Here is a 24124-nt window from a genome sequence, read left to right on the forward strand (position 1 = left end):
TTATATGGGACGCCGCCACAGCATGGCTTGACAAGCCGCGCGTTGGTGCACGCCCGGGATCCGAACCTGTGAACCCTCGGGCCACCAAAGCAGAGCGCGTGCACGTAACCACTACGCCACGGGGCCGGCCCCTGTAACTATTATTTTTGAACACCTACTATGTTCCACGCAATTCTCTCGGGGCTTCACAAATATTAACTCATTTAATTCTCTCCATAACCTGATGCTGTAGATAGAATTCTTAGCCCCATTTTACAAACAAGGAACCGGGTGATAGTGATTAGGTAACTTGCTTGAAGGCACACAGCTCATGAGCGATGGAAATTAGCTTCAAACCCAGATCTCTCTGACTCCAAAGCCCTACACCAAGCCAGAAGAAGAGAAAGAAATACTAAAGGAGGCTGCTTCCTGAAATGAAGGCGGGAAGTGGGTACTAGGCGTATGAAGCTACGGATTTCAATTCTCCTGGGACCAGAGGCCAAAATTAGAATGGAGATGCAAACAATCATTATGTGAAAAGAAGACTGAAAATCAGCAAACCAGCAGGGTATCCAAGTTAGTGTTTGTGATATAGCCAGATGAAATGCTGGTGCCATTTCGTGGCATGACTGAGCAGTATTTTTAAAAAATACCCACAGAAATACTGCCACTGTGTGGCCTGATTTCACCTACTCTTTTTCTGAAAACCAGGATATTCATGGCCAGAAAATACACTCATATCAGCTTACCCAGCCCCGGGTAGAGAATAGGGTAACATCAGCTTGTGGTCCAGGACTGCCGGCTGAAGAACAGGATGTGCCTGCAGCGCGGGTTTCGATGCCCCGGGGATTTTAACTCCTTCCATATGGCAACACTCACTGCTGGGCTAACTGACTCGACTGCCCACAGGTGATGAGTATGCCAAGCATTTTAACCTGGGACCAGTGAGCAGAAGGCTAACATCTGTGTAGCACTATGTGCCAAGCACCGCTGCCATCAGAGCCCACCTGTCAGGGCTTCCCCTTCCTGTCCCCAGGTAAATGACTTTGTTCTTCCTAATGGCAGTACCTAATCTAAACAAGCAGAAGAGGAGAAAAGAGCCTCGCTTTGGGGGCAGCCTTTCAGAGCCCTGCCTAATGCAAGCCGACACCCATACCATCCAAAATAAGGGCTTCCAGGTTCAAGAACACACACACCCACACACCCCGACAGTAACAAAAATATTTTTAAGATCAAAGCTACCATTCTAACTACAGCATCACATAGGTTTTATAGATGATTAACCTTAAGTGTTCTTGAATACAAGATGATTTTTTATGACAAAACAGATAAATGAAAGGTAAATTACACTAGACCTATTTATGTATCTCTAGAGCTTTTAAACTCTGAAGGGAGATAAAAGTTGCATGTACGACCTGCTGTTTAGATTGCTTCTCTTCTAGAAACTGCTATCTCCCAAAGCCTTCTTGCAAAATAGAACACAAATTCTAGTAAATCTAACATAGAGCAATAATATATAAGCACCCCATATTTAAGTGCCCTGTTACCTTTCAGTTTTTCATCTTTAAAAATATTTTTAGAGATTACAAGGCCTGAAATTAAATAACAGTCACTTTAAGAAAGCTAGTACTTGAGGGGGTGGGAAGTTGGGTGAAACAGGTGAAGGGGACTAAGAGGTACAAAATTCTAGTTATAAAATAAATAAGTCAGGAGGATGTAATACACAGCATAGGGAATACAGTCAATAATATCGTAAAAACTTTGTATGGTAACAGGTGGTTACTAAATGGTTATTGTGGTGATCATTTCATAATGTAAACAAATGTCAAATCACTATGTTGTACACCTGAAACTAACATAATATTGTATGTCAACTATACTTCAATAAAAATAAATAATTAAAAAAAAGAAAGCCAGTACTTTCTGATGTGGGTAAGGAGCCAACTGAAAAGAAACTCCATTTCTTTATAAATTCCCGAGGGAAAACGGAACCAATGTGTAACTGCCTAAGCATGGTAAAGCCATTTGAGGTTAACTACTGACCTATCCAGGGAGCTCCTGGGAGCACTATTAGATTCTCCCCACTTTCGCATTTCTTTTTTTTTTTTTTGTGAGGAAGATTAGCCCTGAGCTAACATCCTTTGCCAATCCTCCTCTTTTTGCTGAGGGAGATTGGCCCTGGGCTAACATCTGTGCCCATCTTCCTCTACTTTATATGGGATGCCACCACAGCACAGCTTGACAAGTGGTGCGTCGGTCCACGCCCGGGATCGGAACCTGCAAACCCCAGGCCGCCAAAGTGGAGCACGCGAACTGGGCTGGCCCCGCACTTTTGCATTTCTGATGCATTTTGTCCCTTATCCAGTTCTCTGATTTTTCCATTCTGCCAGGAAGTGAGAAATGAACAAATACAGTATCACTAAATGTCAAAACTAGAAGAGATCTTAGATATCATCAGGTCCAACCCCCTCATTTACGGATGCAGAAAGTAAATCCCAGAGAAGGGAAGTGACTTACCTGACCCTGCAGTGCTGGTGACTGGCAGGTCTCCTGACACAGTCCATCCCAAAATGGAACAGAACTGTATGCAGGACTCTTCTCTTCTGACTAGTTCTTTAAACAGGCTTGCAGAAAATTAGCAGATTGTTCTTCATCAATACAAAAAACATAATTGGTAATCTTTTAAAATGATAATCTCTATTAACCTAGTAGTTAATGATACCAGCTTTGGAGTCAGCCAGACCTAGATGTCCACACCAGCTTGGCCACTTTCTAGCTCTGTGACCTTGGGCATGTTACTTAACCTCTCTGAATCTTATAATACTCATCTGTAAAATGGGAATGCCAATAATAGCACCGATCCCACAGGGTGCCTGGTACATGGTAAGTGTTCAGTAAATATTAGTTGTGACTATTACTATAACCTGGCACACCAGAAGGCAGAGCTGTCAGGTCCCTAATCCTGTCTGTGTGGGGCAGGGCTCTGGGAAGAGCAGTAGCTCTACCTTGAATTACACTGGACTCTTCAGAGAAAGCCCCAGACTTGGAACTGAATTTCTGACTTGGGAACTGACAGGGAACAGGGCTAAAAGATCCAGCCTGATGCTGGCTGGCATCACTAGGCACCTGCCCCACTGCACTAATTCTCAGGCCCAAACATAAAACCAGGCACCTCCTGCGTCTAAGGTAAGTTTCACAAAAGGTTAAAAATAAAGGAGCAACTGAGGCAGAAAATCACAAACGCACTAAGCTTGGGAACGCCCCTTAGAAAGAGTAGAAAAGTGAGGGGCCAGAGTCAATGGCTGTTTCAGTCAAGGGAAAATTGGCCATCTATAGGCCTCTTGGGCCTGAGCTGTAATTCCAGTGGTAACCACTGCTGGCCCTCGCCAGACAAAGGGTTATAAAACCCCCTGCCCTCAACCATAAGGAAGCCTGGAAGCATAAAGCGCAAAATGGAATTCTCGGTCAAGTTTTAACATGGGCCATCAGGTTCACTTGTCCTTCAACCAATCGACAGAACAGTGTAATAGGACCTCAAAGGGAGGCGGCCTGGCATGCAAGCCCTGGCTCTGTGATTCCCAATCCTGGTGTGACCTTGAGCAGGTAGCTTCCCACTCTGGGCTTCTCTCCCTAGCTGCAAGATGAAGGGCTTGAACTACAGGAACTCGAAACGCCCTCTGACCGCTAGAATTTTCCCGTTATAAGTTCTGCACATAACTTATCACCTAAAAATGCAGTAATGAGACTATAAATGAGCCTTAACAATAAGCTCGCTGGGGAGCAGAAACCACATCTGATATTTCTTGTGTATCTCACAGTCCCTAGGATGATGCTAGACCCAGAGTAGTTGCATAATAAATGTCAAGTGATGGAGAGTCGCTGCACAGTGCCCGGCGTGTCATAAACTTCTCACATGCCAGGCAGTTCCCCTCAAACCTCTCTCCCACTACTTTTTGATTATGTTAGATTTTACCCCTCCTAGGCTTTTAATGAAAAGAAGCATTGCACAAGAAAACAAAGCTCCTTGTCACTTCACATGACAATGACTGATCACCTAGGTGCCAGTGTTCTACTCTGTTCTGGAAAAGGGGCAGACGTGGGCTTAGTGCTGGCACCCGTCCTACAAGCTGTACGAGTCCGGGTGAGTCAGTTAACCTAGGCCAGTGCGAGGTCTGATAAGCGCAGCTACTATTATTGAGGAACTCCTGAATCTTACATCTTAAATCTTAGATCTTTCCTGATAGACTAGCAACTAACTAGCACCCAATAGGATGAGCACTTTACTAATGATCACCCACCCAAGGGCTTTGGGAATACAGAGGAGGGAATATGTGTATTGAGATATTGTTACACTTACACACACACACACACACACACACACACACACACACACACAACAAGCTTCCGAGAACCAGTTTAGGTTCAGAACACATTTCATCCAGTCTTCTACACTAGTGGTTCCTAATTCTGGCTGCACACTAGAATCACTTGAGGAACTCCTAAAAATGCTAATGTCCAGGCCCCAGCCCAGAAAATTATATAAGAAAGGGGTAGAGGGAACAGGTATCAGTATTTTTTGAACACCTCCTTAGTGACCGTAAGGTCCAGCCAGGGTTGAAGACTCCTGGCCTCAGCCTTCTCCATCTCCACTTCTACTCCCAAACTTAAGTGACAAGTCCAGCAGATAACTCGGAGGCCTGCAAGAGCCACAGAAATTCCATTTTGGTCACTCACCAGACTATTCTCCAAGCCATTAAGATAACTCTGCCACTGCCAAAACATTTTCGGCAACCAAAACTTAAACAAAAGGGGGCTTTCTTAACCCTCAGTTAGTCAAAGAAGGCCATTAGCCAGTCCAGCCTTTGCCCCAACCATTCTATTTATTGGAGGTTTAATTGGCCTGAGATCTCATCCTCTCTGGGAAGCTTCTCTACTCTTAAAATTGATATTTATTATTATTTTTTAATTTATTTTTTATTGAGGTCACATTGTTTTAAACATTATATAAATTTCAGGCGTATGTCATTATATTTTGACTTCTGTATAGACTACATAGTGTTCACCACCCAAAGTCTAGTTGCCATCTGTCACCAAATACATGTCCCCTCTTACCCGTTTCACCCTCCTCCCTCTCCCCAACCCCCCGGCCCTGGCCCCCCACCCCAGTAACCACCAATATATTATCTGTGTCTATGTGTTTGTTTGTTGTTGCTAAAATTGATATTAAATTATCCCTTCTCAACTGTCCTACTCCCTGCCTATACTGATGTTTCCTTACAGCTATGGGCACTCTCCATTCCCTCCACAGCTCAGCACTCAACCAGTCTCTCCTCCTCCACTCTCTCCCCCACCCCCCTACACACACAAACACACTTTGGTTTGCTTTTTTAATTCCTTCTTAATCTGCCTCTGCCTGCCTCTTGGCCACTTCACTATTCTTCTACTTATCCCTCCCCTTTCAGCTGAACCTCCCGGCCATGGGGTAGCTGCCTCATTCCAGCAGTAGTTTCTCCATGACCTCAGCCTCACCCCCACCAGCCACACAGGCACAGTCTCCCAAACACATGATGTTTTCTAAGTTGCCAGATCTTCTCTCGTGAGTTGGCTTCCTTCATCCACTGACTCTCTTCCACTGAAACTGTTCTCTCAGGCTGCCAATCATCTCCTTTCTTTCTTTTAAACAATATTTTTTCTTAATTACTAAAAAATTTGTACTTACACCAAATTCAAACAATACAGAAATGTGTTAAGTAAAAAGTGAGACTGCCCCCTTCCCCTAATCGCTCAAGAATAAGCACTATTTGATATATTTCTTCTAGACTTTCACAATGTGCGTATAAATATGCACATATAAAAGAGTTTGTTTTCTTACAAAAATAGGTTTCTATCATACATACTGTTCTGCACCTTGTTTTTTCAATTTTAACAATATATTGTGAACATCTTTCAAAGTGAATACAGAGATTAGCCTCCCTTTTAAAAGCTGCACAACATTCCACTGGCCAGATTTACCATTCTGCTCCTGGTGGGCTGTTTCCCAACATTCTCTGTTTATCAACACTGACGCCATAAATGTCCTTGCACATAACTCTTCACACATGAACATTCTGAGGGTCACTATTCAGAAGTGGGTGATGGCTGGCCATGGGACCAGCCTGTACTCACCAAATCCAATTGCTTTTTCTCAAGTCCTCCTTGGTCTTAACCTCTTTGTATCACATGACATAGAGGACCTGCTCCTGCTTCCCGAAACTCCGTCCTCTCTTGGGTCTCCTTCCACTTCCTGGATGACAGCTTCACTGAGTCTTTTTTCTACCCCCCAAAGGAGGCATTCCACAGAATACTTTTCTTCTTTCTCTTCCCTAGCTTGCATGATGTTCTCGTCTTCTCCTTTATCTTCTCTAAATGAATGCCTCCTAAATTGACATTTCTAGCCCTAACTTGCATCTCAGTTGCCTACTGGACATTCCAGCCTCGACGTCTCAAACATCTGAAACTCAACAAATCCCAAAATGAACTCATGACCTTTTCCTCTAAGCCTCAGTTTCCTCATCTGAAAAACAAAGGGCTTGGACTAGACAAATTCTTTTTCAAAATTAGGAGTCTAGTATGCACTAGATGCTGGGGGACAGAATACTAATAAAAACACAGACCTTGCATTCAGAGAACATACGATCTAAGGAGTGGGGAAGATACATAAACAATTATGTAATACAAGACAGAATGAAATGTTAAAATAGATAAGAGTGGCTAAATCTGGCATGAAGGCTTGAAGAAAGCTTCACAAGAGGGAATGTTTGGGCTGAGCCTTGAATGATGACTAGCATCTCAACAGGAAGAGGAAAAAAAGGATATTTCTGACTGAAGGTACAGCATGAACAAATTGTAAACTCAGAGAAGCATGTAAGTTCATGATGCACATATGGAAGAATATACTAGAAGACAAGGCTGGAAAGAAAGGTTAAGACCAAGATCACAGAAGATCCTGAATCTTATAAGGGCTTCATGCTTTCTCTAAAGGGTTTATCTACTTGCCAGTCCTAGTCCACGTGCCAACTCCAACTGATTGATAGTGGCTGCCAAAAATGCTACGCTAAAAAATACTGTGAACCTAGATGGAGACTTGTTGGGAAAGCATGACGACTGATTAGTAAAGTAGGCCCAGGGCACCATAATGTATATGCATAAGGTGTAAGGCAATAGGGAGCTATCGAAGGGTTTTGAGCAAGGGAATGGTATGACCAAACATGTGTTTTACTTGTACCATTCTGGCAGCAGTGTAAAGGATGACAAAGCAAGAAGATAACTAGAGAAGGGAAGATCAGTCAGGAGGCCGCCATAATAAGCCAGATGATGATGATGATGATGATGATGATGATGATGATGATGATGATGGTGATGATGAAGAAGCAGCAGATGAATTAGAGCAGAGGAATTTTAAAAAAAAGAGACAGATGGAAGAGACAATGAAAGAATCAAAATGACTCAGACTGTGAAGATAGAAGGGAGCAAGAGGGGGGAATAGAAATGTGTCAAGGTTTCATGGGATTTAACCTAGGTCACTTAGATAGACTGCAATGCCATTAACTAAGACAGGCACATTGAGGGAAGAGCATCGTAGTGCCTGCTTTTCATTCCACATCCTTCAACCACTTTCCTCGGGATGCATGGCTTTCAAGCGCCCTTGAGTACACTCGGAGAGAAAAAGCAGGACATGCATTGCCTGATGGCCCCAGCCAGCATTTATATAACCCTACATATAAACCTACTGTTCTTCCTTTTGCCAGATTGCCAAAGAAATATCCATCAACATCTGATCCTAGAAACAACGGGCGAAGAAATCTTTGAATGTTAGTGCTCTCAAAAGATGATTATTCCCACTTAGATAGTGCTTTCTATTTACAGGGAATGTTCACATACCTTATTTCTCTCATGCTTACCCTACGAGGTAGGATGGGAAAAGATCATCCCCATCTTACAGATGTTAACAGCCATAACTCATATTTATTAAGCACTTGCTATGTACAAGACTGTTCTAAATACATGTAGTCATGCATTTAATTCTCACAAGAACCCCAGAAAGTAGATACTATTATCCCCAATTTACAGATAAGAAAACAGGCCCAGAGATGTCAATTAACTTGCCCAAGGCCACACAGCTAGAAAGCAGCAGAGCTGGGATTTGAACCTGGCCAGTCTGACTCCAGAGCCTGCACTCTTAACTACCACTCTATATGTCTTACTGTATAAGATTAGGCACAGAGAGGCTGCCTGACTAGCCAAAATTACTAGGCTCTGTCAACCAGTTAGTGATAAAACCTACAACCAAGGCCCAGGTCTGGCTAACACTTAATCCAGAGCTCTTTCTATTACTCTGCATTGCTTACCAAGATGAACTGACCTCTCCCACTGGGCTGGCAGATTATTTTGACCTTTTTCCTCTTTGACCTTTGTCACCTCTGCTGGACAAAGGCTCTGCATTCTGTTATCAGTCTCTTGCTGTGGAGCCTCTTACAACTCTTCACTAGAATCAGACGCAGGCCTCTATTTGGAGGAAAGAAGTGATGACCTCAGTTATATCCCCAGCTGAATGACTCCCATTTCCAAACAACCAATATCTCGGGGCAGATCACACTGGCTCTACACACAGGCTTATTGAGCACATGTCTCCCCGGACTACCTGCCCAGGGCAAGCAGCAAGCAATGGTAGCACGGGGGCCAGGCTTCTCTGTCGAAGAGAAGAAACAAGGACAGAAAAACACATTGAAAAAGCAGTTGCTATAGCAGTCAGGTAGAGAGGTGGCCTGCAGCCATGAGATCCTCACATTCAAGGCTGCAATAGACAACGATGCTCAAAAAACATAAGGTTTCTGTTTCTCTACCAGTGGGCAAGAACAAAAGTCCAGCTCCTTTATGCTGGAACGGTTAGGGGTGGGAGGAGGTCATGTGTAGTATTATAGAGAGACAGTGAACTGGGAGTCAGGAGACGAGGCTCTGCTTCTATTTCACTGTGTGACTTTGGGCAAGTCACTTCACCTCTCTGGGTCTGTTTGCTCCTCTGAAAAAAATGAGGGACGAGGCGAACTAGATGATCTCTGAAGTTTCTTTTCAGCTCTGACTTGACATCACTCTGCTTTTCAGCAACCTGAGAAAGTGTTGCTGGAATACTTTATCCAGTATCCATAGTCAACCAAAAGGAAAATCAGCTAGAACCAAGGGAAAGAAGAATTAGATAAAACAAAAACAACCTTTGTGGAAGGCTGTAAATTAGGTAATATACAGGCAGTATACCCAGCACAGTGCCTGAAGCACAATTAATATGCTCAAAAATGTTACAAATATAATTATTACTACTACTAATTTTCCAGGGAGTGTACAGATATAACCAAAAATTATAGTGAATTCTTGCTCCTAAATTTGACTATTTTTTGCACATCTGACTTTGTTCCAGGTTTACAGTGTTTAAAAGGTCTTAGGGGGACCCTAAATGAGCAGCGGCACCAACTGTCCTTCATGTCAATGGACAGTCATGACGGTAAAACGAGAACCCAACCCCAAAGGAAGATCAAGAGACAACAGCAGTGGGAGGGGCCGGGATTAATCCCCGGTTCACTGTAAACTGACCCTGACCGTGGAGAGGGGGCTACAAAAACAACAGGTGCCGACCACAGTGTACTCTGCAAATTGTTTTTCAGGACAGACCCAAAGCAGGGAGTAAGAAATTTGGGAAGATGATCCTAGCCTGGTTTCCACGTGTGTCCATCTGAGCAAACACAGCACCGGCTGTGAGGTATGGCCAAACACAGCCAGTCAGGAGACCTGTGACAACGCGGGCTTCGCATTCCACTCCACAAATCCAATATAGCCTTAGCCTAAAGGTCACCCCTGACCTCCTCTGTCCAAGACAGCACTGCCCTGAGAGCCTGAGGGAGGACAGCCACAGGGCTGAGAGGCAATCCTTTCTCTTTGCTCACTGGCCAGAAACCCCACAGACAAACACGGAAACATGACCTTGGCTTGGTGCTGGCTTGCAGGGCTATTCTGAGGAGAGCTGAACTGGAAAGTCCAGTGAGCTGCGATGCAGCAGAATGGAAACCAAAGGTAAAACCAGCTCCTTTCCTCGGGGTGCCCTGACATTCCTCTAAAGACTGGGAGCATGGGCAATAGGGACAAATGCCCACGTGAAGCAGCAGCCAGCAGCAGCGGCAGCCCAAATTGCTAAGGGTGAAAGTGCTGAAGGTAATAAAGCCCTTGTGCACATGACCCTCAGCAACATTCCTGCAGGGTGCAGAGAATAAAGGGCAGCTGAGAAAATAGAGTGCAGCGACAGGCACACACACTCAAGTGCCTGGAACTTAAAAAAGGAAACTCTTAACAAATGCAAACTGACAAGGAACAGGTGGTGATATGAAGAGGACCCTTTGTTACAATCTCCCCTAGAACTTGGAACAAGTGACCTTCCACGGCTAATTTCTAGGGTTGCTGTTTCTTTGGGTTGCTGTTTGTTTTAGAAATGCCCTCCTAGCCAGCACCTCCCAGGGAACCAGGATTATTACAGAAAACATGACCTTAGCCTTTTCAATTCTCTCAACTCTAAGACTAAGTACGGTACTGCCTACTTATGCACAATGCTTGGGAATGTGCATGGAAGCCTCCCAATGGCCTCAGTGGGGGGGGCACCCCCACCCCATGTCTTCGAAGTCACATAACAGAGGCCTTGGCCCTGGAAGGCTGCACTTAAAGGAGGCCTTCCTCTAGTGACTGATGGCTTAGGCCCCAGAGCAAAGTCAATCCCCAAAGAGAGTGTAGCTGGTCTTGGAAAGGAGAGAGGTTTACCATATCCCAGAGATATAGGCAGAAATGTCTATTTTTTTTTCTGTCCAATTGCTGATGTGTAAGGCAAGGCACAATGGAAATCTACTCCCCCAAGCAGCACATTTTCCACCACACCGTGCTTCTCCTTTAGCAAAGGTACTCGTCTACTTTAAACCTGTCTTTCTCCTAGGAACCCTTGCACCTCCAATGATTATCTAACCCTGGTAACAGGTGGCACTTGAGAAAGTTGCACTCCCCTCAATCAAAAGAAACTAATCGCAAAAAGTGAAAAATAAATCCACGCACCTGTCTCTGCCCACCCCCAAATCATTCCTTTCATACTTCTGTCATGTACTCACTGGTTTCCTAGGCTACCAGTCTCAAGATAGCTGCACCCCCATGGAGCCAGCCCATTGAGGAAGAGCAGCAATAATTAAGGCAAGAGGTCCCTAAAAAGCCAAGCTTCCTACCCCTGACAGCCCTCCTCCAAATTCTTCAGAAAGAACTGGGTGATTTAAGGTAACTTTCAAATTACCCAAAGCTGTCCCTAGGCCTCAAACAGCCAAGCAACACTGCCCCACAGATATTACATGGGTGCCAACTTTACTGAATCAATATTTTGCCCACTGCATGAAACAAAGATGCCAGAGAAGCTTTTCTTGGGTGAGACACTTGAAGCTATCGTCATATATCTAATCCCTATCATCTTGTCCCAACATCAGGCACCCAAGCTCACAGCAGCAGCAGCCATAATGATAACGATGATGGTCATTGTCATCACCATCATCACAGCTAAAATTTATTGAATGTTTACTATGTGCCAGATACTATCTTAAGTGCTTTATTAGTCTTTTCTCATTTAATCCTTACAACAGCCCTGCAGAGTAGGTACAATTATTATTCCGTTTTACAAATATGGAAACTCAGGATCAGAGAGGTTAAGTAACCTGCCCAGGGCTACACAGCTAGTGGTAGGATTTGAACCCAGGCCCCATACCACCCTAGAGTCTGTATTCTTACCCAGTATGCCACTGCTACCTTGAAATATATAGTATAAATACTATTACTACAAAAAACTGCTAACATTTATTGAGTCCTCACAATGAGCCAGAATTTCTACTAAACGCTTGATTTCAATTATTTCATTTAATCTTCACAACAACTCTATCAGGTAGGAAGGATTATTATTCCCATTTTACAGATGAGTGAAACTGAGTTCCACAGCAGATAAGTAACATAGCTAAGGTCACGAGGTGATGGAACTCAAATGCAAACCCCAGAAATATGATTCAAAAGCTCAATCCATTAAGCTGAACTTGCATTAGGAAAAGGAGGCATTTCGACTGCCCTACTTAGTCAGGCTCCCTGCTCTGTCCCAATCCAAACCTATAGGGTCCCAGTGAGAATTTGGCAAGTAAACGCCAATGAGGGGCCAGCCCCGTGGCTGAGCGGTTAAGTGCGCGTGCTCTGCTGCCGGCAGCCCGGGTCCGGATCCCGGGTGCGCACCGACGGACCGCTTCTCCGGCCATGCTGAGGCCGCGTTCCACATACAGCAACTACAAGGATGTGTAACTATGACATACAACTATCTACTGGGGCTTCGGGGAAAAAAAGGAGGAGGATTGGCAATAGATGTTAGCTCAGAGCCGGTCTTCCTCAGCAAAGAGGAGGATTAGCACGGATGTTAGCTCAGGGCTGATCTTCCTCACACACAGAAAAAAAAAAAAAACGCCAATGAGGAAGCCTGTCTAGCCCCTCTGTGTACTGTACATGCCAGCGACTGTGATCTGATTAATCTAGGAAAAGAACATTAAGACTCTTTCTAGAAGTCTCTCCTCACTCCCATTTTCCCTCAACCTGATTTCTGAAGAAAGCACCTCACATCCAGCAGCCTCTGCTAATGCTCTGTCCAGAACATCTAATAAGTGTTTACCCAGAGCTCCCAGAGCCATAGTTAAGGGCTTTAATGTGCAATCTGGCTCCGCGCCTTATTTAATCAGCACCTGAATGAAATGTCTCTTTGCTAGCAACAGCCAGAGCACAGTCAGTCAGAGTCTTTCTGCAAACACAGCTGGTCCATTGGCACAGGCGATTCAATTCACAGGCAAAATACACCCTGAGTTGATACCACCAGTGATGTGTCATGGAGATAGGGAGACTGAAGGCACTGGGATGGAATTAGAATGGGCTCATGCTTCCTTTCTCCTCCGGACAATCTTGCTTCTCCCTTTTCTACCCACCTAAACACCTGCCCACAGGGCATAGCTTGGACTGTTTCTGCCAACAGGCCAATCCTCTGTAACCTCCTGGCTCCTGCCATCCATTCCCTTCCCTCAGAACCACCCAGCCCAGGACAAGACTCATCCTCCCCTTCCTCCCTCTGGCATTTCCTCAGGCAGAAAGGAACCAGAGCCAACCAGGAGATCCCCTAAACCCTCCCCTTCAGGATCTCAGGCTGGCAACAGGTCCAAGATCCTTGCCACACCATGCACTGACAGATGTGCAAGCCATGCCCTGTTGAGCGGGCAGCTCTTTCCCTGGAAAAGAGCTGAGTAAACAGAGAGGATTGGTGCCCAGAAGAGGAGGAGTCCTCCCCAGGCCTTTGGATTGCACCGCTGTATCCACACACCTTGGAGGGAGACTCACCCTGGGGGTCAGCCAGTAGGGTAGTAAGACACTGGTAACCACATTTCTGTGGTTGGGGGAGTGGGGGGAGTGGGGAAGAGGCTAAAAACTGGGCAAGGACCATGGGAAAGGCCACGTGCTCAAAAAAATTGGGACATACCCACCGATTAGAGATCAAGTTAGGATAACAAGGCCCTTTTTAAAACTCACCTCTCCCCCATGCCCAGATGACTCTACAAATCATTCACACTTCAGCATGAACCTCTTCAATGGAACAGTAGTTCTCCCTAATTCCTTTAAGGATATCACCTCCTCTGCTGAAATAGGCATTTTGAACTGTAGAAGGGATTATTTTGGAGCTTGGAGTACTCTAGAAAGAGGCAAGCTTGGATGGGGTGGGTCGAGGGAGAGACTGGAAGCAGGGAAGAAGGAATAGGAAAAAGAAAGATAGAAGGATAGCATCACATTGCATCAATTCTGCTGCGGACCTTAGTGAGGGCAGCAACTATCCCATGAGCCACTGAAAATCCTCTTCTGGTCACAGGTGGGATGCCTGCTATCTCATTTCCTATATTTAATGTCTGCTCACTCTCATCAATGGTCTATGTGTCTGTCCTTGACAGGGTGGACCCTACTTGGGACAGCACAGAGAACACAATTCTCTGTTTCACAAGCTGCCTATTGAGGATTGGTGGGTAACTGCAGTTGTCTTACTAACAGCTCAGAAATGACAGAACATTCGTAGAGTTTTACTTGGTTTGCCAAAGGAGAAATAAGAAGAAATCTGCCCCTGATAGCAATATGCAAATAACTCAAGGTTACAGTTGAGCCACTTTCCTGCGAAAGAGGAAGCAACTCTGTGCCTTTGCACATATCATTTCCCATGCCTAAAATTTCCTTCCTTCCTGCAACACCCAACGAACTCCTACTCATTCATTCTCACATGTTTATTGAGCACCTACTATGAGCCAGGCGCTGTTAGAGGCACTAGAATAGAAAACAAGACAAACAAGGGTCCCTGCTCTCGTGGAGCTAACGTGTCACCTTCATGAGCCAGCTCAAATGTTACCTCCTCTAGGAAGCTTTCCTCAATTGCACTAGAAAAAAAACACTCTATCCTCTATGCTTTGTTGAAATCTGTTACTGTAATGTTATGTTGTAATTTAGTTGATCTCTTTTCTTGCCTGTCTCATCTAAACTGTGAGCAACATAAGGGCAAAGAATGTTTCTTATTTGTCTTTGAATCTCCAGTGCCTGGCACAATGTTTGACACACAATAGGCATTTGATAAATGTTTGTTGAATGAATGCAAGAATGAATCAATTCCCATGAGCATTTAAAACAAGAGTCCTGCAAACAGAGAGTTAGCATGCAATATCTATGTTTCAATATTTCCTCTTGTTAGTTACCGAAAATGTTAGAGACTGGAAGGAAGGAGGGTATGTAGGAGGACCGAAAGGTGATGAAGGAGGCCTGACTGAAATACTCCACTGACATAACTCCCAGTCACCAAGCAAGCCACTGGAACTCTAAAGCTACCTTAAACATCCACCTCACAACAACTTGGGGCCCTCAACCTCTAATTTTGGCCACATTATTTAACATCTATAGAAACACTGAGGTGCTGCCAGAAGACTAAATGCCCTGCCCACAGACCACCCAGATTCATGCCAGTCACAATGAGCATTTGAACCAACTTTCCATCTAATACTTTAGCCACTAGATAATGTCTCTCAAAGTGGGGTCCAAGGCTCGCATCACTTGGAAGCTTCTAATAAATGCAGATTCCAATCCTTGCCCTATACCTACTCAGATTCTCCGTGTAGGCAGCCAGGCATTTGCATTATAACAAGCTTCCAAGGAAATCTTTCTCAAAGAAAGTTCGAGAATCACTGCTCTTCACATCCAGTCTCTTCATGTCCACTCAGCCAGTTACTGGCAGAAGAGAAGCACCTAAGACTACACATTCTCAATTTAACAAAATATATGAAAGACCATGGAGGTGTTAATTAACTCGATAGGGGAAATCCTTTCACAACCTACACGTTTATCAAATCATCATGTTCTACACTTTAAATATCTTACCCTTTTCTTTGTCAAATATACTTCAATAAAGCTGAAAAAATAAAGTAAAAAAAAAAAGATATGAAAGACCAGGAAAAGTTGAGAAACCTGGCTCTTCCTGCAGAGGGTATTTCAATGAGGCATGATGACAATGAGCTACTCACTGAAAAATACAGATGGGGAGATAAAGGCAAAAAGTGAGTCACTAGCCTAATAACACTTTCTTTAATGTATACGATATTAAAGAAGGAAAAGAAGAAAGCAGATATGTCCACATGCCTACCAAGGGATTAAGACCAAGATCCAACAGCATAATTTCCTCCTGGATGAAAGCAAGCAGATACTTTGTGCAGAAAGCGGGCTGCAGTTCTAATAACCAGGTCTTTGTGATGGAAATTCAACTAAAAGATGTGGGAGCTAGAGCTGAAACCACATCTCTCCTCTGGCTATTTCAAAAAACAGACAGGACATTCTCCTAATGGGCACAAGAGACATAGGAACTGTGCCCATGAGACCTCAAAGGAACATAGACAGGGCCACCAGATAGAAAAGAAAAAAGGGAAGAAGAAAGTGAGCTCTGTCAGTCAGTCAGTCAGCATTATCTAGGCACACGTTAAACAATTAATGTGCATGTTTGGTATTGTGTTAAGCTCTCCGGGGAGTTACAAAGAAAAAAACACTACTCTGTTCCGTAAAAAAAAAACTGTTCATGCTAATGGTGGAGACTGAACAAAATGCAAAAATAAGCGACCAAGCCAACACTTACAGAATTACATGCACAGATACAAACGTTTATGTTAAAGAGCCATATAGTCTGAGGAATGTTCAGAGGGTTGGGAAAGGAGGACAAAAGGTGTTACAAGAATGACTGGAATAACTGGAGTCAGGTCAGGGTCATCTGGAAAGTTTAACAGAGGAGAATCTTCAGAGAGGAGTACCTACAGAAGGGAGGAACACACGACAAATCCCACGAAGATGGCACATCTATGGCAAAGGGACAAAAATCCAGGGAGCCTGTGGGATCACCCCCTGAGTAGGAGCCAGCAACATAACTGTTACTTAAAAGCAAGCCCCATGCTGGGTTGTATTAACAGGTGCATGGCAAGAAAAGGCTGGGAAGTAAATCTTTCCTTTCTGCTGGGTGTGGGCTGGACCTCTGGTAAGAGTCCTAGCATCCAGTTTTATAGGCTGTGCATTAGAAGGGTATGCAGGCACGGGCAAGGATCCAGAGAAAACCAACAGAAATGATTAGAGGAATGGATTCTAACAGCTATCAAGAAAGGTGAAAAGGAGTTGAGGTTTGTCAGTTTCTGAGTCTGAGGTAAAAATATATTGGTCATCTGCCAGCTGTGATCACCTTTGCCCAGCTTCTCTGTTTAAGTGACCACATAGTTATTCAGAGGATTAAAATGCTTTGTTTCCATGTAGTCTGTTTCCTGGAGAAGATTGAGATAGGAAAAGGTTAAATAATTTGCTCAGGTTCCTGTAGCAAGCCATGAGCAAAACTACCATCATAATTTTAAATCCCAGGGCTGTCTGTGAGTGGTTTAATCCACACCACTTCTCTTTATAATGGACGCCCCCAAAAGACTGTAACAATGAAAGATGGAAAAATTCTCTGCAAATTTCCTTGGGGGGGAAAATAAAACAAACTAAAAACGAATGTCATGCCTCACTGCTGAGGCCCATATAAACATCATTCCCTGGTGTCCCCCTGGACTGATGACACAGGACACAGTTCATCTGATAAGCTGTCAGCAGATGGCTGGATCCCTCATTGTACCCATTACCCACTAATGTCAATTTCAAGCAGGAGCAATTATCAGTGCTCCAGACAACAGATGGGGGTGAGGAGGTGTGGCTGGTCTGAAATCAAGTGTCTGTAGGGGGTGAGGGTGACGACCAAAATCCTAGTTCTCAAATCCATCAGGTTCTCTCTAAAACAAATCCATCACAGAGCAAATGGAACACACCAGTGTATTTTCAGTTAGCTCCAAAAGGCATCACAGAAAGCTCAGAACTGTTTTGAATACACGCCATTCCACACTTTGAGCAAGGAAGAAGAAAAAATCAAACAGTGAACTAAAAAGCAGGTAAGCCATATCCAGTGGAAATCAGACTTCTAATATAGTATTGTAAAGAAGACAGAAAATCAAGTAACAATAGCAACTCTAAAAAAGGATGGGGCTCACTCAGCATTACTGGCTAAAATCCATTGGCTTGGGGCTCCAAGGTCAATAGCATCAATTACTATTTGCCAAACGTCCAGCCTGGATCCAGCCTGCCTTGTACACACAGACATCGAGGGTTAAACGTCGTATGTTGCACCGCAGTAAGTTCAGCGCCCAATCAGGGGATGTTGACACAGACACATACAGAACCAACAGGAATCGGACAATTAGACAAGACACCCAAAATGGGATCTTTTTAAGTTCCTCAGACAGAGACAATATAACTGGATGCTAGAGAGATAAAGGGCCACTAATTTAAGACCACCAGTCTTTACAGATACAATCAGCCAAAGTGTCTGACATTTCAACCCTTCTGCTGAGAAACTGTAGATTTTAGGACTTAAATAGCTATGAGAATCTTTTCCTCCTAAAGCCTCGATCCTACTGCGGCAGCTCAGTTTTAAAGCCACCTCTGCCACTAACTTGCTGGGTGATTTTCGGTAAACAGCATCACCATTCAGTAAATTCATTCCCTGTCACCCATACCTGCCAAAATAATATGCACAAGGGGACTATCCATGCTTGAAGAAATATGTATTGGTGTAATTGCTAAACACCACTGATATCAGCAAGGGGCTTGACAATGGTGTGTTAATCTTGGTACTTGCTGATCCTGAGAACCTTCAAGCATCTCCGGCTTGAGCTATGATGTGAGGTGGTGCTGCTGCAATCATACAAGCTTCTATCAGTCCACAGTCCCAGGACCTTTGAGAAATCAGACGAGACCAAAAAGAAAGCCGACAGCCGGAATATTAATCAAGAACAGAACTCAGACGCAAGAACTGCCCTTCCTTATGCTTCTCAAGTTGGCAGTCACCCAAAGGCAGCATGGCTCTGACAAGGGTCTGTGTAACAAAGCTTTGGGAATAAATATTTTACAGACTGAAAAATGGGAGATGGGGAGAGGAAGCAATTTCCCTCCAACTCTTCTATTTCCTGGCCTAGAGCAATACCGTCCTTGTTACAGACAAACTTACACTGACTCTGAGGAACAAGGCCTTTCATATGAAGCCAAAATTGAGTCATCCTGTTGAGAGACACATATCAGAAATGTTTCTGCTAAGCTACCCCTTTCATTTCAGCTAACATCTTCCTTTCCTTATCAGGACCTCTGAACTCCACAGAATTTACTGCCATAATATAGCCTAATTCAGCTAATTCACTTGCCAAAGCATTTATTTGTATTCAACATCTCCCCTTTGGAATATACACAGTCATGGGAAACATTTTAACATCTCTTTCTTCAGACCCATGCTAATCTATCATAGCCCTAAATGAGATAATGCATGTGAAAGTGCCTTATAAACAGTAAAGTGCTAGATAAATGTAAAGTATTATTAACCATATTTATTATCATTAGTCATTGCTGCAACCAAGTCAGAAAATTGTTTCCAACCATCTGTTGTTAAAGTTTTTTGAAGGACTCACATCAAATTTTAGAAATCCATACATTCCTGTTACCCAGGAAGAGACACAGACAGGGTATAGAATGTTAGATTCATCAAAGGCTAGGACCCCTTGTAGGCCAGAGGTTACTATTTAAATGACGCAAAGCAGGGACAGGAGTAAAGGGCAAAAGAGTATAATCCCGGTGGGGCTCAAGAAAATTCCTGAGCATGACTCTGTCCTCTGCCCGTGCCCTATAGCTTCAAAGTTAAGCTAAGCACAGGACAATAGAAAAAGCACAGGTGACAGCAATCAGTCCATAGTCCCGCAAACATCCATCTCTCTGCAGCAGCCAGCCCCAAGTGCCATCATTATCTACACGTGTCCCCAAGGGTGGCGTGGTCAGGTTTATTCTACTGGGGAGACATAGGGAGCAAAAGATGAACAAGGATGAAAAGATGAACAAGGCCACCTAACCTCAGCAAAGAAGAAACTAGCTCCCTTTTTCCGCACAAGGAGGCTAAAAGCATTTCCAGAATATCTCTGTGTTGCATCCCCAGCCACTGCTCATGGAGAAAAGAATCACAGGACATAGACTGTCAAGAGCTAGGAGTGCAACTGTGCCTTGTTTTGCAGATGGGCAAAGTGAGGCCCAGGAAGAATACTTTCCCCAAAGTCACACAACGAATTAATGCCAGAACTAAGTCTCCAGAGTCTTCTAAAAGCCTCTAAAAACCTTTCCACTAAAAAGCATGGTGCTGCCAGATTTGACATCATCACATGAGCAGCAGCCCCAGTCAAGATGAATTTAGTCTTTTGTTGACCTTCTAGATATGTGGTTGCCAGAGGCCTCAAGACCCCTTTGTACAAGAGGCACCCTCTGACCCTTACCACCTGCCATCCAAAAAAAGCACTCCTGTCCCAAGAGCCTCACACAGCAGTGGCTGAGATGCGTTGTTTCCTCTCATCAACAAAAAGCCCATTCATAAAAAAGAAAGAAAGAGGACTGGCTCAAATTTACACAGAAGGTCTAGCCGGGAGAGCCCTGGCCTTCCTGTGAATGGCATCACTTCCCAAGAAGCCCTCTCTTAAAAAAACGCTGCCCACTCCAGCCTTGCTCGATGCTTACAGCCACTCAATCAGTAACAGCCTCATTATTCCAAAGCTATCCACGCCTCCTTGCCACATCTGCAAGATGGGAAGGGGCTTGAGGGCATTCACCACATTTTACAGATTGGGAAACTGAGGCCAGGAACCTGCAATCAAAGGAGTTCCTAGAACATAGAGCTAGCAAGCATCCGAGCCACAAGTAGGCAGCACCACGCTAATCAGCCTCGGCCTCCTCACAGCCTGCACTGCCATTCCACTGACAGCTTGCAACCTCCAAGAGGGTGGGTGAGTTTCCCAACCCAGATGCTAATTAATCTTTTGGCTGCAAGCAAGCAATCTCCCTTCCCTGGGCTATAACATGGAGATAATAATCTCAACCTTCTGCCCCACACAGAGTTGTCACAAGTCTCCTGAGAATAACCTTCTACAAATATAAAAGCAATAAAGATGCTAATGATAGGTTTCAAAACTGTCCCTGAATAAAACACACCAGGTTTTCCACAGCCTGAAATCTAAAAAAGATTTTTCCCTTTCTCCTCTTCCTCCTTCTCCATGATTTGTAGTTTTAGAACATCTCTCCACACAGGCTGAGTACAGAAAGACAGTCTCACTCTTGGTCCTCACCTAGATTATTTTTATGTATCTGGCAACTTTCCTTTTCAATCCTATTTGTGTTTCTTAGTGCCACTAATGGGAGGTAAAGAAATTAGCTCTCCGAGCACCCCTGGACCATGACCACAGAAGACAGAATAAGAGTGATAAGATAGAGAGGTTTGCAAAAAGTAAATACCCTCTCACCGTGGATAGAAATCATCAGCCCAAAGTTCATGAGTCAGCCTGGGGCCTGTTTCAGAGCGCACTTAGTAGGAGCTTGGTGCTGCTCCAACGCCTCAGAATTCAAAGGCAGACCTCACCATAAGAGCATGAACTCCCAAATGAAAGAGTCATTAAGAGAAACCCACAAAAGTATTTCCCCAAAGCACCACAGTGGAGACAAGGAACTTTATGTGACTATCTCCAGGAAAGAGTGTCACCAGGCCTCTGGGAAATTAACTGCAGCAGAGGGCACGGGGGCTGGGCTATGGGCCCCAGACGTGATTCAGAAAGGGCACCTGGTTGGGTTGGACTTCCTGCTTGCGAAAGGCCAGGCCAGGCCAAGGCCAGGGCTGGGAGGGGAGAGATAGCCGGCTTGAGTGCCAGTCGTTCCTAGGGCTCCAGCACAATATTCCTCACCTCCACTGTGGGGCTGACGCATTGTGCAAAGGTGAAAGAGAGCCAAATCTGAAATCCACACAAAACCAGCCATTCGTTGGAAAATCATTTTTAAGGGTCCCACTTCCCGCAGGGATGAGGTGCTCCACACTGCCAAGTGTCCTGAGCACACAAATGACTCTTAGCACTGAGGCTGCCCAGGAAAAAGCCAACAGACTCACATGCATCATGGTGACCAGGTGACAGGGGTTGAGCAGGTAGATGACGGTCTTGGTGGCGAACTTAAAGCCCACCTCCACCCCGAAGGTCAGGCACAGGGCTACTAAGAGCAGATTCTTGCTCAGGCTCTCCTTGCCTTCCTCTGGCCGCTGGGTCACCTGCTCTGGCTGGCAGCCACGGCCACCCCTACCGTCCTCCTTCGTCTGCCTCAGGATGTGCCGCAGGGCCACCAGGATCTCCAACAGAGCCAGGGTGAGGACCACCACACTTTCCAGCAGCCGCTGCTGCCAAGAAAGGAAGGCAGCACAGTCGGGGCCCCCATTGCCTGCAAAGCTGGGGTCCACGCCCCCATAGAGCCAGTCCAGGAGACTTTGGTAGCTATACCGGGACATGATGCAAAGTGGTTCCCCTCGACCACCGTGCAGGAAGCAAGAGCGAGATGGCACACAAACCCAGAGGGTTGGCCGGGTGGTGGGACATGTACGGAGGGCACACCCCCGCACCCGCACCCCCCTCCAGACACCGGGCACCTAGAGCAGGGGAGGGGAAGCTACACGCGAGGCCCGGGGTAAAGTGCTGGCTCTAACTTGTCCCCACGGCTGTCTGGGGAGCCCCCCGCGCTTCTCCAGTGGCCACCAACGAGGCAGGGTTGAAACGAGCCGTTGGCCAATCTAAAAGGAAGGAGAGGAAAAAAAAAGTCTCAAAGAGGCAATTGCATCGGGAATTACGAAGCGGGGAGGGGTAACTAGCGAGGGAAGAAAAGGGGAACAGGGGCAGTGGCGAAGCAAGCAAGGGTCAGGGGAAGCCGGAGGCCGGGAGGGTCAGGGCGAGGGCCGAGGGGACCCGGCAGTGCCGCGGGAGCGAACCAGGGCGAGCAGGGTGAGAGCGAGGGGACACGCGGAGGCCAGGAGAGGAGCTAGCGGGGCCGGGCAGGCGGGAGGGCGACGGGGATGACCGGGACGCCGGACTCCTGGTCTCACGCACTCGCCACAGGGGATCTCTTACTCCTGCAACCGCGTGGCCTTCTGTGCCCCCAGCTAGTAACTTCGCCGCCGACGGGCCCCTCCAGCCAATTTAGAGCCGTCCCGGTCCAGCCTCCCGCCCCCGGGTACACCCCCGAGCCCCCAGCTCCACCCCCGGGCCCCAGACGCCCGCCCTCCGGGCAGCACCTCCCCCAGCCCGCGGCCCGCCCGGGACCTGCCCCCCTCGCGCAGGCAGTGGAGGGAGGAAGCCGGGAGGGAGGGAGAGAGGGCGGGAGGCCGGGCCAGCCAGGGGCTGGGCTACAGCCCGCCCCCTCCCTCCGCCCCGGCACCGCATCTTCCCGCGCCTCCCGCCCGGCCCCGGGCACCGGCCGCCGCGCCCCTCGGGGCTCCACTCACCGGCAGCTCGGCCCGCGGCCCCGGCTCGGCGACCGCTCGGCTCCCGCACTCCCCGCGCCCCGGCGCTCGGCTCCCTCGGCGGCCGCAGCAGCCGCCGCGGCGCCCGGCTCCTCCTCCCGGTCCTCCTCCCCCTGCACCAGCCGCGCTCGCTTCCTCCTTCTTCCACTCCCTCTCTCCTCCCCCTCGCCGCCGCCACCTCCCTCCGCCGGTCCTGCTCAGCCTCTTGCCCCCCACGCCCTCGGGCCACGGCCACCCCGCCTCGCCTGCTTCCCTCTTCTGCCTCGCCCACTGCCCCCACCGCTTCCACCATTCACACCTCCCACCCTCCCTCTTGTCGGCTCTCCCTCCCCACTCCCTCCTCGGGGCTCAGTCTCCGCCTCCTTACCCTCCTCCCTGGCCTGCCTCGTATTCTGCACTCTCGGAGCCTGCACGCGTGCACATCCACCTTCCTTGACAACCGTGTACAGAATTCGCCCCCTCGGTGAGGCCTTTTTGATTGACTCCACCTCCTGCGACCAGGTTCTCTAAGGCACTTCGTTGTACACCGGGCACATAGTAGGCACTTAGCCGGCCCTCGCTAAGTTCTTGGGGATTGAATAAGCCTGTCTAGTGACAAGCAGTCGCGCAAGCTTTGCTTTGGAGTGCTTGCTGGGAATGACCTTCTCTTCTTCGCGTTTCCTCTTTTCTGCCCTAAAACAGTAGACTCGTGCAGGACCAGGAAGGCATCTTCCCTCACCTTTCTAGCTACAGTCCCACTCCCCACTTCAGTGCCCTGGACGGAGGCTTCTTTTCCCCTTCCCCGCTCTTCTCCATCCTGCTCTGCTCTAGTATTTTTCTCTCTTTAGCCTACGCCACACAGCCCACCCCGGCCACTCCTCCCGTTTCTCCCGCCACGCCATCAATCATAGACTAGCTGGAGAAAAAGAAGCTGACCCTGACCTGTCGCCCTCCTCCCCCTCTGCAAGGGAGCAGCTGCTTTCCAAACTGCACGTGGCCAAGAGTCTTGCCGCTGAAAGGCCGGCCAGGACAATGTGGGTGTGGAGGGGGCCCAAGAATTGGATAAGGGCGGCTGATTGAAACAGGGTCCCCTCTTCCCTGCTGTTT

At 46.6% G+C, this 24124-nt stretch overlaps 1 protein-coding gene across 4 annotated transcripts in view; it reads right to left on the minus strand.

Moving 5' to 3' along the window:
* The window catches only part of TMEM164 (transmembrane protein 164), a 171760-nt gene extending 148613 nt beyond the window's left edge, over positions 1-23147 (minus strand). The window contains exons 1-2 of one of the 4 annotated variants that reach the window (XM_014795320.2): positions 23021-23123; positions 21644-22312 (exon numbers count right to left, since the gene is read on the minus strand). In XM_014795320.2, coding sequence (XP_014650806.1) covers positions 21644-22033 — 390 coding nt within the window. In that variant the 5' untranslated portion in view covers positions 22034-22312; positions 23021-23123. Of the gene's footprint in view, positions 1-21643; positions 22313-22625; positions 22735-23020 lie in introns of those variants that run through there. The other 3 variants (XM_014795319.2, XM_004440483.3, XM_014795321.2) reach the window with 3 other exon arrangements.
* Positions 23148-24124: the final 977 nt, after the last annotated feature.

The sequence above is a fragment of the Ceratotherium simum genome, chromosome X (genome assembly GCF_057802395.1).
Source record: "Ceratotherium simum simum isolate JZ-2026a chromosome X, ASM5780239v1, whole genome shotgun sequence".
Classification (NCBI taxonomy): Eukaryota; Metazoa; Chordata; class Mammalia; order Perissodactyla; family Rhinocerotidae; genus Ceratotherium; species Ceratotherium simum.